The sequence below is a fragment of the Chlamydotis macqueenii genome, chromosome 3, assembly GCF_036417535.1.
Source record: "Chlamydotis macqueenii isolate bChlMac1 chromosome 3, bChlMac1.mat, whole genome shotgun sequence".
NCBI classification, from domain to species: domain Eukaryota; kingdom Metazoa; phylum Chordata; class Aves; order Otidiformes; family Otididae; genus Chlamydotis; species Chlamydotis macqueenii.
In genome coordinates, this window is record NC_141558.1 from 54,627,208 (window position 1) to 54,645,641 (window position 18,434).

General features: G+C 37.1%; 1 protein-coding gene across 1 annotated transcript in view; it reads right to left on the minus strand.

Annotated features, from left to right (window-relative positions):
- Positions 1–18,434, minus strand: part of MAN1A1 (mannosidase alpha class 1A member 1) — a 151,388-nt gene that overhangs the window by 4,101 nt on the left and 128,853 nt on the right. The window contains exons 9-11 of the mRNA XM_086745272.1: positions 7,528–7,747; positions 6,547–6,719; positions 890–1,005 (exon numbers count right to left, since the gene is read on the minus strand). Of these exons, the coding sequence (XP_086601398.1) occupies positions 890–1,005; positions 6,547–6,719; positions 7,528–7,747 (509 nt within the window). The remainder of the gene's footprint in view (positions 1–889; positions 1,006–6,546; positions 6,720–7,527; positions 7,748–18,434) is intronic.

Here is an 18,434-nt window from a genome sequence, read left to right on the forward strand (position 1 = left end):
TTCTTAAAGAAGAAAACTAGCACTAGACCAGTAGCTTGGGCTTCCATTTACTGAGACACGGTCTATTAAACCCAGCAGTAGCTAATAACAAATCCAACATTTTATTCATTGTCATGATACAAGGTGGTAGCTACTGTAGCATGATTATTGAAGTCTGCTTAGGGATGAAAGTCTCACCATCTTTCCCTGAAGGTTTTTCTTGGTCTCATTCAGATAGGCCAATTTAAAAAGTACAGTAGAGGCAGCACACTATCTCAAAAAAATACTACTGTATATAAGTGTATTTACTGTATTTCATTTACTTGAGTATTACACTTTCTGTTAAAACGGCATGACGGCTTCTTTCTGGTCTTTGTAACTTTTTCTTGCACAGCAAAAAAAAAAAAAAAAAAAAAAAGAAAAAAAAGTGAAGAGACCAAGACAAAACTTCCTTGTTTCATTAAAAACTAGTGGTAGATAAAGAAAGCTTTTGTTTTTCCTCTTAACAGACCATGTGAGCCTAACATGCAAGCTGACCTTCTTTACTATAGTTTTAAAATTAAGAGTATGCACTACAAACCTGATAAGTCTTCTGTCTAGTAAATTTTTTTTTCACCAGTGTTGCCATATATAATTACATCTCATCAAAGCTAGGAGATGTAATTTCTCAATAAAGACTATCAGGTACCTTTACTGGAAGTAAAGATAAGTTCCAGAAGTCATAGAATTTAGTTTCTTGATAGAGAAGGAAAAAAAAAAAGGCAATTTGGCTTCCTGTCACCTAAGAAAAGCTCTACTATTTCAGTCAGATTTTGTTATGTGAATGTCAAGTGTGCTAATGATAAACACATCCGTAAAGATGATACATAGAACTACTTCGTATTAATAAAAGTCAGCTTTCTTAACTTACTTGAGTGTCTCTGAAAGGAAGAAACTTTGCTGCACATCATCATGGCTTTCATGATTGTTATAAACATCTCTAATGCCAGAATAGCCACCATCTACTCTGCAATGTTTTTCCAGTGCCTGAAGAAGGGGGGGGGGGGAAGACAGTGGGATTAACAAAATTAATAATCTGTCAGTATTTTGTTGTTTGACAATAAAACTAGCAAAAAAAAAAAGTTGCCACAATTTTTTTGATAAAGAGATGAAAACTAGACAAAGCTTTAGATAGAAAACTCTTTTTAAAAAGACATGGGCACGCAACTCTAATTTTACATTTATGAAGAGAAGCAAAATGATAAATTAATAAAAGCAGCGAACACACCAGTTTTCATAAGGAAAGGTACATGGATAGATGGATGTAAAGACATATTGATTTTAACTTATTTTCTTTTTCGTCTTTTTCAATAGGAATAACAGTCGCCTCTCCCTTACAGGGTTGTCTGTCAGCCTTCAGAGATCGTGTCGCATGTACCTTTCTTGATCATATTTTAGTACTTAAAAATTTTTGTGATAGAATTGAATGCCATGATAAAGACCAGTCTTTTCCTTACCTCCTGTAAGCAGCTTCAACAAAGGAAAGGCAACTCTCCATTTTCTATGCAAGTTGCTTGGTTTCTCTTTGCAATTATTTAATTTTTCAAGGCAAAACCTCTGATACTGGGCTGTAACTGAATTTCTTTTCTGCAGTAGGCACTATTTTTCTTTGATACCTTTCTGAAAAAGCTTTGTCTGTTTCTATCTGTTTTCAGCTAGTATGTGGCTGGACTTAATGCAACGTGGTTTAGATGTAAGAATAAGAATGTTTTTCTCTAACTGGTTTCCAAACTGTGTATTCAGTTAAGAAGTGTAAAACAGATGATTGATTCCTATTTTATACCTAAAAATACTTCTTTTCTGCCCACAGGAGTGTTCTATATGATCAGCTAATTTTGAAGGAGAAAAAAAGATGAGATGAAGGGTATATACAGAAGGGAAAAAAACATGTGCCTGGTGCTGGAAATGCAGAAAGTATACGTAGTTATACTATTTAATAAACTTTGCAGCTTTTCTTTATTTTAGACAGGTGTTTGCATTACAAAGGTGGTACCTATATGCCTATGTATGAGCCATAACTTCAAGTAGACTGCCACCCAATACTTTATTTGAATATTAGTTCTCTTACCACTGCTTTTTAAAAAAATACTCATTCATCTTTTTTCTTTATAATTGACCTATTTAGCAAGGTTGAAAGTATTCTTAGCTTCTTCATTTTTCTTATTCTGTTTTATAATAATTCTCTGGTATCATGCAGTATAATAAAGAAGTGAAGAGAATCTAAGATGATTATATTTAAGCCAACTCATTATTCAAAAACAAATCCAGAAAATACTCTTTAGCCCTAAATAACTTCTCACAATGAAAATGACAGTAAGCGTGATGGATTACTACATTTACTCAGGACTACTCTGAATCATGGTGCTTGCTGTGGAGACAGGTATTGGAGCAACAACTGTCAGGCAGAAATGCCTGGAGCATTATCAAATCCCCAACAGAGAGATGGAAGACAACTAGTTTCTTCACTTCTGTCATTATTATAAAATATATCACTGAAGTGATTACAGGATGTGTAGATTTTATTCAGAGAAGGATGCTGCATTTCAAACTACATATGGCAAAAAGCTATGAAAAGGCAAGTCATATCTAAAAAAATAAACATGCAGAATAAGTATTTTCTGATGAGAGATGGGACTAAAAATCACTAGTAATTACTGAGGTATCCATCACCTCCACCTGCTCTGAAGGCTGTTCAAGATCTGTGTTTTGCTGTGAGCAGATATCCTAAATGTCCTTGTTTTTTGCTGGAGTCCCTGTAGCTATCTGCATGTATTTAGCTTGCATGTCAGGCTCTCCATAGTTTTTTCCACTGGAGAGTAAGCTGCCTATTGTATATTTAAAAGGGATTTTTCTCCAGGAGAGATCCTTTAAAATATAACAGGCCTATTTGTCTTTTCTTATGTGTCTTTAGGTTCTTTAATTTTCCTGGACACTTCTACTAAGTGACAAATATACTTAAGTTTAAACAAGTAATTTCCCCTGGCTGGTACTCCTTCCCTCTTGTCTACTTCAACCTGCAATGAATTAAAAATGCTGAACCTGTGTCTGGATTTTCAATGTCAAACACAAGATTATGTTTTCCAAGGCACAGCAGAAGGAGAACTTGAACTTGAAGGATAAGGCTGTCATTCAAGGAAACATCTGCATTCTAAACAGGGTGAGGTAAAATAAAAGCAAATTGCATTTGGGGTTTATGTGCTCTAACATGTAGTTAGAGCCTTCTTGATGAGTTCATTGTAGGGAGATACCGTACAGGCACCTGAACACACTGCTGTGATGGAAACCAAGAGGTTAACTTGCTCCATGTTAGCCATCTGGTGGTACCTACTTGATGCAAGTGTGAAGTATCTTACCCCTCAAAGCTACTTTCCACTTAACTGAAGGAACAGGATGTTCACATGCAGCATTAGTAAGGCGTTAGTCCAATAAAAAGGCTCTTGGTTGTCACCCTCCTTTAACCAGCAGTAATGGCCTTTTGTGCCTGTACCTGCAGCTTCAGAGTCTGGTGATATTCACAGTGACAGTGGGGTAGTGGTGGGTGGGAAGAAACAATCAAACACATTTTAAATTAGTAGATCTCAGAAAATGAGGGTTGCTAAGATCAGTGATGCTGGAGTAATGGAAAACATCAAGCACAGTGCAAACTGGCTGACAGTCTCAAAGTATCATAAAGGGAAAAAACCAAAAGAAGTGCTATGAATTCAAAATATGTGCTGCATTTATAATGCAAAAAGGGAGACTTTCAAGAGCTCAGCTGATAAAACCTTTCTGACTCAGTAACAGTGGATATTGCTGTTGGTCATAACTGCTGGCCATTTTCTCCAGCTGCTGACGTACATGCAGAATGATCTTGGACTCAAATTAAAGCAGCAAGGCAAGTTTTCAAAGAAAAAACAGAAGCACATTTTAGTCTACAAATGTTAGAGAAAGAATTAATAGACTTGTTCGAGAGTTCAGAAGTCATGACCTGTAGAGCAGCCTCCTTTTCTAATACAACAGCACTGGGAAACCAATCTAATGAGTTCCTATTGCCAGTATCATGAGTTGAAAATGGTCACGAAACACCTGAAGGACAACTTTTTTTTTGGGCAAGAACAAATGGTCTGGCTGTTGCCCCTTTTTATTTTTGTTTCAATCTCAGCTTCCTCTTTGTGCAACAGGTGTTGCACAAATTAAACCAACCACAGTCAGTGGTCAGGGACTTCCCCAAGAACAAAAGGGTAACCAAAGTGTGGAGTGATGAGCTCTCTGGAGCAAGAGGGAGCAGAATTTATTAAATAGTTGTGGTAAGCTATCCTGACATGTGCTGGAACAAAAAAAATACAGTATCAGGTGGAGCTGTCCAGGCTATAAACATCAAGGAAAAAAAAAGAAAAAAAAAAATTTGAAACCTCCCGCTGACTGTATAACTTCAGTGAAGCTGTAAGATTTGTTTTTGTGAAACATGCAACTGCACATTAGGACGGTGGAAGATGGGCCTGTACAGAATGGGAGCAGCTGCATCTCACACACATGGGCTCTAATCCACCATGTTAGAGCCAGATGAGAGTAACCACAAGAATGTTAAACAAGTAACACATGGGGTGCACGAAGAAGGTAAACGAGTGTACAAACCTGAAATAAACACAAACAAGCTGAACCAACAGGGTAAAGAATAATAATAAGGGAAACATCTCAATTGTTTATAACAATGTTATCAGTGTGGGCAGCAACGAGTCAGGAAAAACATCTCCTGGAGAAAGAACACTTGGCAGTGCTGAAGCCTGGTGGGATCACTTCCATAAACAGCCATTGTAAATATTCCAATCATTATCTGCCTAGGAAAATTCCAATAGTAAAATGTGTGCCTACGGGTGGTGTTAGCGAGGAAGAAAGTAAGGGAACAGCACTCTGAAATAGAGGGTTTTTAAAAAACAAACAAACAAACAAACAAAAAAAAGCTTTGGAATCATTAACTCAGAAACATACCGTTTCAGGGCTGACAGACCCAACACCTGAGGGAGGCAAATAAAATGTCCTAAAGAACTACAGTCTACCTAGCTGAATACAGGGTTGACTGCAGATATGGAATTGCTGTGAATATTCAAACAAGGAGAAGTTAGAGAGTAGAAGTACAGTTAATGCTAGCAGCTATTCTTTTATGGAAAACAGATTTTACCATAAATGTCGTTCTTCAAGAATATGAAATTACTAAACTTGAAACTCTCTTTTTTCACAACGCTCAACAACATTTGCACAACATTTGAGATACGTTCAGTATCTCACCCAGTGAATACTGGATACAATTACAGATCTCGGTTGCTCTTGAGGGAGCCAGGTAACTGGCAGATGTCATGTCACAGCCAGGTATATGGAGTCATAACTCAGTAACAGCTCTCTAGCAGTGTCCCTCGGGGACGAGAAATTGCATGACACAAGTCTACATGTTCTTCCCTTAGTAGAGAGCAACCTTCTACAACTAGCGCTGTAGGCCCATCCAATAAAGTTATAATCACACACTCATTGAAACAAGAGGCAAACTGACAAACAGGACATTTTTGAAATTCAGGAAAGCAATAACTCTGCAAAGGATATGTCACTGTCAACAAAATGCTGCATAGAATTTTGTTTTCTTTTTTTTCTTTGCATGTTTCTTTAGTATACAGAGCCATAAAAATGATGTTTTCAGCTTCCTGTATCTCCTGTAAGATCTCAGTGTGCTTAGAAATTCCAAAGTAAGAGTGAAAGACAATTTAGCAAGGGCAACATCAACATGTAGAGAAAATAAGTGAACTCTAAAATGTAATGAGGACCCATACCTAGAGAATGAAACATGGTAAACCCAAAGGATCTCATCTCTAACCATAAGAGTGACTAATCACTGAAATAAGGGAAACGATGGATTTGGCAAGCCAATTTTTGCAGTATAGACTAGCTGCCCTCTTGGAAGGCTTGTGCTAAGCAAACAGAAACAGTTAGGTTCAGCATGACTGGTTGAAGCTCAAAGGCCAGTGGGACACAGAAATTTAAATCTAGAAGAGTTTGTTATCATTAATGGAGTTCAATCCAGATGACTTATACTTTTTGAAAGTGACCCTTTTTTTAAATGTTTGATACTATCTAGTACTTCATCTTGGCCTTCATCATCTTAATTAAAATCACCTTCATACAATTACTGTTGAAAATACACTTCATAAAACTTTCCATGTCCAAGGCTTGAATTTGACACACATTTGCACTTCACATCCACATGCAGAAATACTCAGCATCTTCAGCAGTACATCCAAATATGACCCTAATCTGAGAAGTATTTAAGAAGGAGTAATCACAAAGTATTTTTCTAATGTACAATATCAGCAGTATTTGGTTTTATCAAAATAATCTTAGTTCATCTATTTAGTAAATGAATCTCTGGAAATTTGAGTTGGTATTACTGATTTGAAATAAATATTTACTGTCTGACTCCTAAACAATATCCCGCTATCATTCAATAGCTCACTTAACAAGGTATTGGGATTTAATAAGAAAAAAAGTCCAATAGAACATTACCTCCACAGCTTCCCATCCCCACTGCCTGTACTTTGGGTCATGAGTGAGCCGCCACATGTACATGTAGGTCTCTATGACTTCTGGTCGTAGGATGTAGTATTTTTCATTTTGTCTTGTAGCAATGGCCTCAACACCACCATCAAACCTGAAGGCTTCTGGACCCAGTTTCATGCCTAGCCAATATAAAAACACATGCTAAAATAAAGGCATTAAAAGTTTTCGGGTTATGTAACCTACGAAATCAGCTATCCTTTCCTGTGGCACAAAGGCAGGTTACCCAAAAGGGTATGTAATTTCTGAAAGATACTGTAGCACCTTCTGTTTTTAATATTTCGTAAATAATTCAGAGTAGGAGAGAGCTGTTCTTCATCACTGCCTTAAACAGCAGCTCCAGTTTGAACAGTGATGCTAACATTTGTATTCTGAAAGACTTCATATAACTAGCAACATATGAAATTTTGCTTAAAAGACGAGGATACTTACTTTTCTATATCAAACTGGAAAATACAGTCTGGGACCTGAAATGCAGCCAGAGCTATTTTTATAAGAATATGAAAGGATCCAAAGAAATTTCCTGCACAGAAATCCACTTTGTGCAATTCTATTGTTTGTAGCATTGTACCAACAGAACTGAGAATAAAATTATTTTTGGTGCATAAAGCATGATTAATAGCTATATTGATGCATAAATGAACAGGCTCCCTCTCTTATTTGTATTTGGCTATACAGAAATTGGCAAAGTGAAAAAAAAAGCTGTCATGTTAATTACCAGAGTGAGTAGATATGATTCAGGTCCACAGAATTTTTTAATAAAACAGAGCAGCCATTCTTAAAGTTACTCTTAGAGCAAAGCAGTGTTTGCTGAAGAAGGATGAAGAGTTCTCACCATCAGAGAACTTTCATTCAGCACTAGACAAAAATACAAATGGCTTCCTTCGCAAAGTCAAACTGTGAAACTAAACTCCACAATACAGTACTTACTTGTACGATCATAGGATTCATGGCAAGTCCTAGCAATTTCAGCACCCAGCTCAATGTGATGTCCTGTCTTGTCACTAGGTGCTCCGTCTGCTCCCAGAGCAAACATGCCTCCAGCAAAACAAGTGAGATGTCCCATCTTGTGTTCAAGCAGTCCACCCTTCCACTCAGCGATGTACGTCAGCCCCCCGCTTGATTTGCGAATGAGGTGGGTCTCTATGGCCTGCAAAAGTACACAATTTCAAACCCCTTGGTACCATTTGGTAAAGGATGAAGGACAAAGACAGGTTGTCTTGCATGTTGGTAGGATTTTCTCCATACTGCTTTTGCTTATAAAGTAAAATGGACAATATGAGCTGGCATAACCTGAAAGTGCAGCCAAATCAACACAGATCAGCATACATCAGTAACGATGATTAATTTTGCTACAACTTTGAGCAATTTACACAGTGCATTTTATAAAAATATTGGAAAGATGTAAAAAATACAATACAATTTAAAAATTCTTTATTTCTTTCCCTTTCCACTTTAAGCAATTTCAGGCAATTTCACTTCTAATGGTGATTAGCTATCCCTTCAGCTTGCATACTTCCCATTGCGATTCTGACTTAAAGGACGTGGTTGTTGATATAATTTCATGTTAATTATATGCAGACATAACTCATATCCAAAACACCTGACTCAATGAGTGCACTGAACGATGTCAGGCCTCTGAGTCTACATGGAATTCCCAGAGTCCAATGAGTTTTTCCTCCTAGGCCGAATTCCACTGTCATTATCAATCAAGTATAGGGTCTGGAAAAAAACTTAAGAAGAATAAAAACATAAAAATCTCCTAGAGAGAATTAGAAGTTGGTGCTGTTAGCAATGTGCAGTTAATTACAAAATCCAGGAAAACAACTTTCCCATATGAGCGGAACAGAATTAAAACAATAGAGGAGATGCAGAAGAGCACATTAATTAGAAGCCCCCACAAAAATTAAGCCATTACGCTTTAAAGGGTAACGGAGAGGAGATGAACAACACTAGCATACATTCAGTTATCCAGCAGTACTTTGGCTTATTCTATTGAAATAATAAGATCCACAAACAGTACTCACTATGCATTATACAAGAGAAAAAACATGAATAAAATATCACCACAGAGAACTATTAACAAAGAAGCCAGGATTAGAAAAAAAAAAAAAAAACCTGTTATAAAAAGAAGGTATTGATTGTCGTTATTGCTTCCCATTTAAACATGCGTAAACGTTTTTGTAAGCATCAAAAAATCATCTCTAAACTAGAAGCATCAGCAGAATAATTGTACCAGTCTGACTTCCTAAGTAGCATTTTGTGCCAAGAACGTCACATCGAAAACTACACTTTGCGTTCCACTACTATCAGTGCAAAGCACTCAGTAAGGATGTTTTCTGCCCACCTCCAGACCCAATACTGGCTCAGAAAACTCCTCCATCCCTTTCTTCCCTCCTTGATTGTATGTTTTCAGCACTAGTACCTACTGAAAAGCATACCTACATTTTAAAGCAGCAGTAAATAACGAAGATTCCTGTACTTTAAACAGACCCTGCATAATTTAACCTATAAAAAGAGGAATTAAATATGAAAGGACAAAGGTGGGAAAATAGTTTCCTTAAGCATCCAAACCACAGGCCCCAATGTGGAAGATGAAAGAATTACAGAGGCCAAGTTGGTGTCAAGCTAATTGGTGGCTGTGTATTCCAAGTACCTATAAAAAAAGCTTTTCTGTCAGATTGGGAAACTAGTAAAGGAATATTTAGCTGCTTTTTTTTTTTTTTTAAATGTTCTTTAAAACATGTCTTCTGTGCTCATTTGGGTATAAAATATTTGAATTTATAATTAAAGAATTGACAGAACAGAGTTCAAAGAACCCGCTACAAAATGCATTAATGCATAAACAGGCAAAATTTATGAGAAGATAGAAATAACTGGAAAACTTCCAGAATCTTTCAAAGTGCTGTTTACATTTTTATTATACAGTTTATATTTTGTAATACAAAGCCTTATTGTTAAAAATACACAACAGTTTTGTGGGAAATAGCTTTCAGATTACTTAGGCATTCTAAAAAATGAGCTACCTAAAATCAAGTTCAGAAATGAAAAAAATTTAATTTAATTACATTTCATTAAACTTTTCAGCATGGTATCTCCAGCTCACCAAATCAACAATTCCTGCAATAGTTGATAACTCTGCTGGTCACTTAGTTGTCGAGTCAGAATTTATTTAAAAATGAAACAAATTTTTAAAATTACTACACTTACCTATATTGCAATTTTTTTTCAGTAAAGAGTTAATGAAAGAAAGAATGAAGTATAACTGTACCTGACAGAAACAACAGTAATCATGCACCTTCAGAACTCTAATAACTAGACCAGAGCTGATTCTTGTAGCATGAAAATGGATTTTGCAATACCAATTAGTCTTTCAGAGTTTTTTTTCCCCCCTTCTTTTGGGTCAAGATTAAAGTTCAGGCTGAAAAAAGATGACTTGCACTTGGGAAATTTTGAAATTATTTTAACAAACTGGTGTTAAGAAACTAACAAATTGATGTTGATTGATGCTAAGAATGTCACAAAATAAAAATATATTTCCAAATTAATTATTCATGTTTAGCAAAGCAAATCATCTTGGTTTTATAAATGGGTCCTATTAAGAACTAGTACATATGCCTATTAAAAGTTATTTTTATTATGTGTCTTATTTAAAGCTATTTTTATTAAGTAATGATTTGATATATTACAGACTCTCAAATTGCCTTGTCATACTTCGTACAATCACGGGTCTCTGAGTGCTAGGTAATACCTAGACTGTTGTATACACCCTTATTAACAGCATGCTATGCCATCTACCATCCATCTCTAGGAAATTCACAAATCCGCTATTCACTTTTTTTTTTTGTTATAATATAATGGATGTACTTCTGTGAGCAGCATGTCAAAATACTTTTCAGTGAGAGTTTCACAAAGGTTGTAAGTGCCATCAGGCTGGACTGAACTTTCTGAAAGACGGTCATTTTTTAAATAAGCTTGAGGTCCAGAGCAGGATTAAATCACTGGCTGCAGTACATGGGCAATTGTTTTAAGTATACAAAAACTTGAACGCAAAGTTGAGAAAGTACTAGGATGAGGAAGAAATACTATTAGTTTAAGCTAAGATATAATAAATGTGTCTGAAGTTGAGCAGTAGGATGAAAAGGCAGGGTTACAAGCCCCCATGGAAATGCTACGTGCTATCTGCAGTGCTGCGGGCGCAGTTCTGGCAGGGAAATCAAGTTACTGAAACAAGTGATTAGAAGAGGAGAATAAGTAGCATGGTGACAAAGATCCACCCAAGTGAAAAACTTTGGTAGAATTAATTTTGAATTTCCTACTTAGAATAAATTTACCTATATGATTATCTACACATTTAAAAAATGGACACACTTACTTGAATTGCAGCTCTACTACAACTTGGTCCCTACCTACAAGTAATTCCTTCCTGCACTACTTGCAGATCAGGTGGTGTTAAATACATCACTATAGAGATTTTTATTTCATTTCACTGTAATGAATATTCCCAATATAAACCAGTATACAATATCTGCAAAGAATCAAAAAAGCTAGAAGAATGTGGTCTTTGATTAGCTGAAAATACGTTACTAATGGATAATTGTTTGGAGCTGGTACAGTTTTTCTTTTAAGTAAATGGAAATTTCATGTTACTGTTTTCCAGAACGTATTTCTGCAATTCAAATCGTAATTTCCTTCTTTCCATCAAGGTAAAGCAGAAAGACTGTGCAACATAAAAGACTGCAAAGAAAAAGTGGCTGCAAATCTATTTTCCCAAAGGGAGCAATAGCAGATGCTACTTGGGAGTGACAAAAAAAAAAAATTTAGACTGCAGTGGACAAAAAAAATGAGAGGAAGGAAAGGAAACTACAGGAAAATAAACAACACTTGCCAGATATTTAAATAAATAAGTTTACTACATGTAAAGCTGATATGGCATATGTTTTATAGTGTACCTACAAGCTCTTACAGCCAGACTGAATTTTACGGCTGATATCCAGCTCCCGGCAAATTTTTTTGCGTGTGCTTTTATGTAAGGCTCTGCTTCAAGTCCGTGCTGCAATAAAGCCTTTAGCAACATTATTTTTTTTTCTGTCTTGGGGAAATTATTCCTTCTATACAGCAACTGTAAAAATGCTTGAGCACTCAATTAGAAACACTAACAGTCCCTTTTAGGGTTTGATTGTGACTCAAGCGCACCTTGTATTACTCCTGGCATCTTTCTCATGAGCTCCCATGTTAAAATTACGCCCTTGCCTATCTGTCACACTGGAAGAACTGCAGGGAATGAAACATTATGAATTGTTCAGGTTACAGGATTGCACATTGCATGCGTGTGAAATCTCTGTTATCGACAGCACAAAAAATAAACTTCATTTTTTCCCAACCTCATTCCCTCCCCCTCGTGCCCCCTTTCTTAAGGGGATATGTTCTGCATTCTCTGCTCATCAGCCTGTTTCTTAACCTTTACATTACACTGCCAGTCCTTACACTTGCAATATTAAGCGAAACTGGAATCTCCTAATAAATACCCATTTTCCTTCATTCAGCTCTTCACTCCTTCAAGCTTTTCACACAGCTTAAATGCTGTCTTCACCATCCCCTTCCTCAATCCCTGACTGGATTTTGTGACTGGGAAGGCCTTCATCTACCCTTTGAGTCATTTAGGTCGTTGAACTGGATTGCTTAGAGAGAAACATAGAGAATAGAGAACTGAAGTCATCTCACTGTTCAAACGAGTAAAAAAAACCCCAATCAACAAGCTCATTTTGGGTGGATTATGCTGACCGATAATAAAGATATTAACAGAGATGCCTACAGAGCACAGATGGAGGCTTCTGAGGAAAAATGTTCTGCACCTCAAAGTTGCTCAATTCATAATACACACATGCCACAAAAAAACCCCCACCTTAATTCTGCTAAAAGAGCAGGGATAATAAACTATAAACCTCAAAATGCAATGTAAAACTGCAGTTCTACTTCCTCTACCACTTAGGCATTTTACCTCTCCTTTTACAATAATAGTTTAATTATGATTCATTAATTTCAATGACTACTGCTGTTTTAACAACAGAAACCCAGGTGTCTTACTTTCCACCTCAAGATGTCACTGTAGCTGGAGATAAAACTGTCTGGCAAGTCACAGTTATGTATTTCCATACCTTAATAAATTTGAAACTTCAAAAAGATGATCCTAGTTCTAAATTTCCAGAGTTTATAACATCTATTTTGGGAAAAATTACAACTCTACAAGCTTCTTCACAACTAAGCACAATAAATTATCCCAGTCCAAATTTTTAATCTATTTTTCTTCCCCTAGGAATCTTCTTCATAAACAGTATTGTGACAATTTGAGGCAACAGTGAGTATGAAAGAGAATTCTACAACATGATATTTTCATTAATTCAAAGATGTATAATGTCAATTACTTATTTATTTTAATATTTACGGCTTGCACCAATGCATTTTATCACTTTGAAACAGCACACAGCAGGCAGGTTAGGGTTATTGTGGTTTTGCATGCTGTGAGCTTATAAGTCAATTGTTACTTCCCTCATGTTTTCTCTGTTGAGTTGATCTAATGCAACAGATACTTTCCTTCAGCAATCTTCATAATTCATCAAATTTATCCTTTATCCAAAATGCTACTTAGTTTATTATGAAAAGTTTAAGATTTGCATTGTTCATTATTACAGCTGTTTTGGAGATGGCAGAAAAACACTGCACTGTTTATTTTTTTCAACTTTGTATTTATTAGTTGATTCAGTTTTCTTAAATATCCTTCATACAGATTTTAAATATGTGTTATAAGATGTATAAATCACGTGAAAGGACACAGTCGGAAAAACTAGGGATGAGACAGGGAGTTCAAGCCCTTGTTACAATTTATTTAAATATTTCTACCAAAGAAAAGTAGCATCTTCTTAGCCTGAGGTCCTCACTGCTTAGTAAACTGTGCTTTAACAATCAAAACTGAAATCTGAACACAGAACTACTTTCTGTATATATATATATATATTTCTTATATATTGTTTGAACACATTATATAAGAAACATTCTGAAAGCAGTAAGGCACTTACTGCTTTTGGACTTAAGATATGTTTTACAGACAAGCTTACATGTGAAATGAAATATGAATGCTTATAATGGAGATGCCTAAGTTTTAAAATGGAAATGTTAGCAAGCATTTAACTACGATGATACCCATCCATCTGATCACTAGAAAGATGATTAAGTTCTAGGGGAAAGCTGATAATTTACTTTTGTCTGAAAATCTGCTTACGGTTTCTTTTTTTTCCCTTGTTTTTCCCTATTAGTGTCTCTAACAGCATCAGTGCTCTTGCACTAAATGTACTTAATGCTGTTTGCTATCAGAAGGCTATATTAAGGATATATTAAGGATATATTAATATATTAAGGATATATTAATATTCTTAAACCACTAATAATGGAATGGCATGAATCAAAGCAAATCACTCTCAAAATGTTACATTATGTATTTTCTGAATATTCTAGAACAAATATCTATCGCTCCTGACAAGCTTTTTTTGCTGTCAAAAAACGAAGGTAAAATAGCACAAGTAGTAAGGACACAGCTGCTCTGGGAAGAGCAAAGCCACAAGCAAAAAGGGGACAACTTCTCTCGCAAGACTTTTCTAGTTAAAATCCTCCTTAGAGAGTTCTAACAACATTTTAGCCTCCTGCTTCTCTGAACATTCCATAAACAAGCAAACATTTCTATAAGTACTTTCTATAATCCAAAATACATACATTGTGCAGCTATAAGAAAATCATTAACAATTTAAAAATCTGCAGAAGCCTGTCTTCAGCTTTGATGCTTTCTGTAAGCTGTTGTAGAGAGCCTCAAAACTTCCGCCAAGAGGGGAAATATAATGCAGAAAATAAAAGGAGCAGTGAATCCTCTGGAAGTTCCCATCTGTTAAGTGCAATGAATCTTGTGTTCCTACAGAATACAGCTGTACTATCGCTACGTGCAGAACACCAGTGCAGCTGGGTGATAAATACTTTAAACATGACAGCTGACAAAATATGTAAATAAACTGCGTATTTTTTCCATTTTTACACATTTAAGTTACAGACAATACTTCCCCCTCCTAAAAATGTACGCAGAGGGAATGCTGGATCCCCTGCACCAACTGTTTCATTCTGAAGATGGGCTCCTATTGAACCACCCTATTTATGTATTTCCTTGCATGCCAAGGCGTGCTCCAGTACTGAATGTTCAATTCATTAATACACTTTTGGCTTTACCCAGCATGACAAACTATTCTAATTGAGTTGTTGCAGTTCTGTCATTGTCCACATCAGTTACGTCGTTTTTAAGATCGCTACCATCAGAAAGCAAACCACTTCAAGCAACTTAATGGAAACTGCAATCAGCACAGACCAGCCACCAGACTGTCACCACAGTTAAACAGACCCTCGTGAAACTCTGGAGATGAAAACGGCCTATCTGCCAATATCATATTTTCATTTTGCTAACAACACTTTGTTCTCTCCCTCATTTCAATGAGAAAGGAGTCTACGTGGATTTGCTTTATTTATTTGCAAGGCTGAAATCTTGCCAGCTCTGAAAAATATTCACTACTTAATGCTGACAATTAAATACACAAAAAACCTACCCCCAAACAAAATCAAAACCGTATAGCTTCCTTTGGCAGAGTGCAAACTGAATTATCAAGGCTAGTCTCAAAAGTTAGCAACGTAAAAAAAAAAAAAAAAAAAAAAAAAAATTTAAAGAGTGATCCTCTGTATTTTCTGTTTGAATACGCAAAATCCTGAGGCCAAAACTGGCATTTTCCCCATTTCATACCCACAAAAGGTTACTGCGTTCCTTAATTGCACAATCCAGCCCAGCAGCAGGCTGACTTTCAGGAGTGCTGTTGAAATCTGACAGAGAACAGCCGTGGCACTGCTTCACGACACCTACTCTTCTTTTTGCTCTTTCCATTGTTTCTACTTCCACGTGGCTAGGTTCTCTGGAGATCACTAGTTTTCTTGTTACAATATTCCGAGCCGTGGTTACCAGTAAGAAAAACTAACATAGCTAAATTCTAAGAGTAAACTACCCTTTCCAAAGGGAAAACTGCAGATCGCAGCTCCTTTCCTCTTTGACACCACGGGGCTGCCGTGGGCTGAACAGAACGAGCTGCTTGGGAAGTGCTGGCAAAGGATTCTCCCTCTTCCTGTGAAGTTGTTCTGGGCCGAGTTACTGCTCTCTTTACAGCCTTTAGATACACCACTTCTCTAGAAATACACTGAGGAGAGGATAAAGGCAGCATCAGAGAGAGAGAAGAAATATTTAAAATGCAGAAATGTAATGGGAAAATCTGGAAAAGATTCCTGCCCATTGGACATCAAGCGTGAGACAACCTATTAAGAGGAGTAATGGGAAAATTGCCCTTCAACTTAAAAAATCAGGGCTGACATATTCAAGATTTGATGCAGTGACTTGTGACGCCGCTGTTGCTAGACTAGATATAAGTGAATACATAAGGTCCATTTTTGCTCTGTTATCATGTTCTGTTCCTAAACCTACTCAATTGTCTCTCAGAGATCAACTGTGTTCACTGAAAAGAGCGGGATGGTTCCTGTCCTGGATACTTGCCAAGGCTGACAGAGTATTCTGTGGCCTCTTACATTCTGAACAAATGTTTGTTCTGTAATGAAATGTTGCTTGCTATCCATTGAAACCAGTTTAAGAAGATCTCTTATTTCCTGTATTATGTGAAACAGAATATTACATGCATTGCTTTTCAAAAGAGGAAAAAAATACATTGAAAATACATTCCTATGTATTTTTGTGCAAATTCTAGAGTTTATGGATCCCTCTGATGCCCTGACAAATACATTCATTTCATGCTCTGGTATTCAAAACAGGACTATCTCTGTCCCTTTTCCCATTAGAAATAAACTCTTCTTTAAATGGCATCAGGCAAATATGCATCTTATTCTTGGCAAGCAGAAAAAGTTTTTAAATCTAATTTGATATCTCAGTTATTGCTTTTAACTTAAGCCATAAAATAATCCATAGATGTTACAAAAATTCTAATAGAAAGAACTCTTTGTTTTTAATATGAGCTACAGAACAACATAAGAAATAACCCCAAAGCTTTATCTAAATAAATTTCAGCTTTTCACAGTAAACTATAATTAACCATATATTTTCATTTGTGGTTTCTGGATAGTGGAAGATATTGCATTAGGCATCAAACATTCGCATTGCTCATTCAGAATTTGGTGGGTAAGTGCTCGACCGAATGACTAGGAATAATCACGCCATTCCCTTTGGCGTAGTCTTAAAAAGGTTCTGAAGGCATCTGGGGAAATTTATCTAAGAAAATACAAAGCAGACTCAGAAAGCCCAAACCATGTAGGGTTAGTCATAAAGAAAGACTGCAGCTTGTGCAGACACTTAAATTAGCTTTAATTTAGATAAGTAAGGGATCAATAGCAATAAAGCCAATATCAGGATGGATTTCAACAGGCTAGTTACTCCGGTGAAGGACCTGGCATCTCAATGGGGCCCAGCCAGGCTGCAGTTTCTGTGAGACTGCAACTTCCCTGCTGTTTTCTGAACAAGCCACATTTACAACATCAAGCTGTACCTCCACCTGCTGCATGCACACTTTCAGCCTGGGCACAGGTGTACCTCGGTATAGAAAACAGACACAAAGACCATTGCTCAGAAAATACTGGAAATAGCATCCAACCAGCAGCACGGTGAAATCTAGCACATGTTTAGTGATCATTTGGCCCCCTCAATCAGTGATATTCTGGACAGACACAATGCTTGGACTGCTTAACAGTTATTATTACTCAAAAAAATTGAGATAATAGGTACTTTAAATCTAGTCACATATAGCAGGGCTCAGACCCTGTTGCTGATATCGTCACATGTGGTGATGCTGCTGACCAGGTAGTTCTGCTCCCCCAGCTCAGTCCCAAGCAGGGACAACTGTGTGAGTTCAGGTTGGAATTTAAACAAAGCTGTACTGCTGCACCCTGCACAGACACACCTCAGAGCGCTCCTGGCCCTCTTCCCAAATGGCTGGCCAACAGCAGGTAGCTCTCCACCCACCAGGCATTTCAGGCTGTCTCAGGAGTGGCCCAGGCACATGGCCACCGTGCAGAAGACATGAGACAGCATAGCCACTCATGTGGTGTATGGCAAGAGAGGATTCCTGACGCACCTCACTCCAGCTGGGCTCAAGTGAGGGGAAGGTGAACCTTCAGCCTCAGTAGGAGCAGCCCAGCGCCAGCCATCGAGACACTGGGCTGTTTTGGACTCTCTGTTATTGAGTGGGATCAACACACCCCTGCTGCTCCCTGGCAGGACAGAAGGCAAAAAGCTCACGGTCCCACCAACAAGGGTGACTGTCGCACCACATTTGGGATATGCTACCTGCAGTGGTTTCCAGAATAGCTGTACTAGCAAAAGCACTTTTTTTTTTTACAGCACGCATCTAGGCACTAGCACTTAGCCTGTGTAAGAATGTATTTAAAAGGCAAATCTGACATTATTAAACCAGTGGAAGCAGAAGACTGAAGCAGCTTTGGGGTGCTTCAAAACGCCTTCCACGGTAAGATGAATTGATATTGTATTATCTGACACTTTGATCTCTCTTTTTGGCTGTCAACCTAATGGCTGAGCTATTACAATATCACTGTTCTTATGTTATAGCCTCAAATGCACTCAAATCTAATTTAAAATCCACCTTTTGCTCTGAAGCTGAAACCACGTTAGCAGTGAAAATGAGGGCAACTGCATCCAAATCTGCACTTACAAAATTAAAGGCAGGATTTTCTTAGCAGAGGCT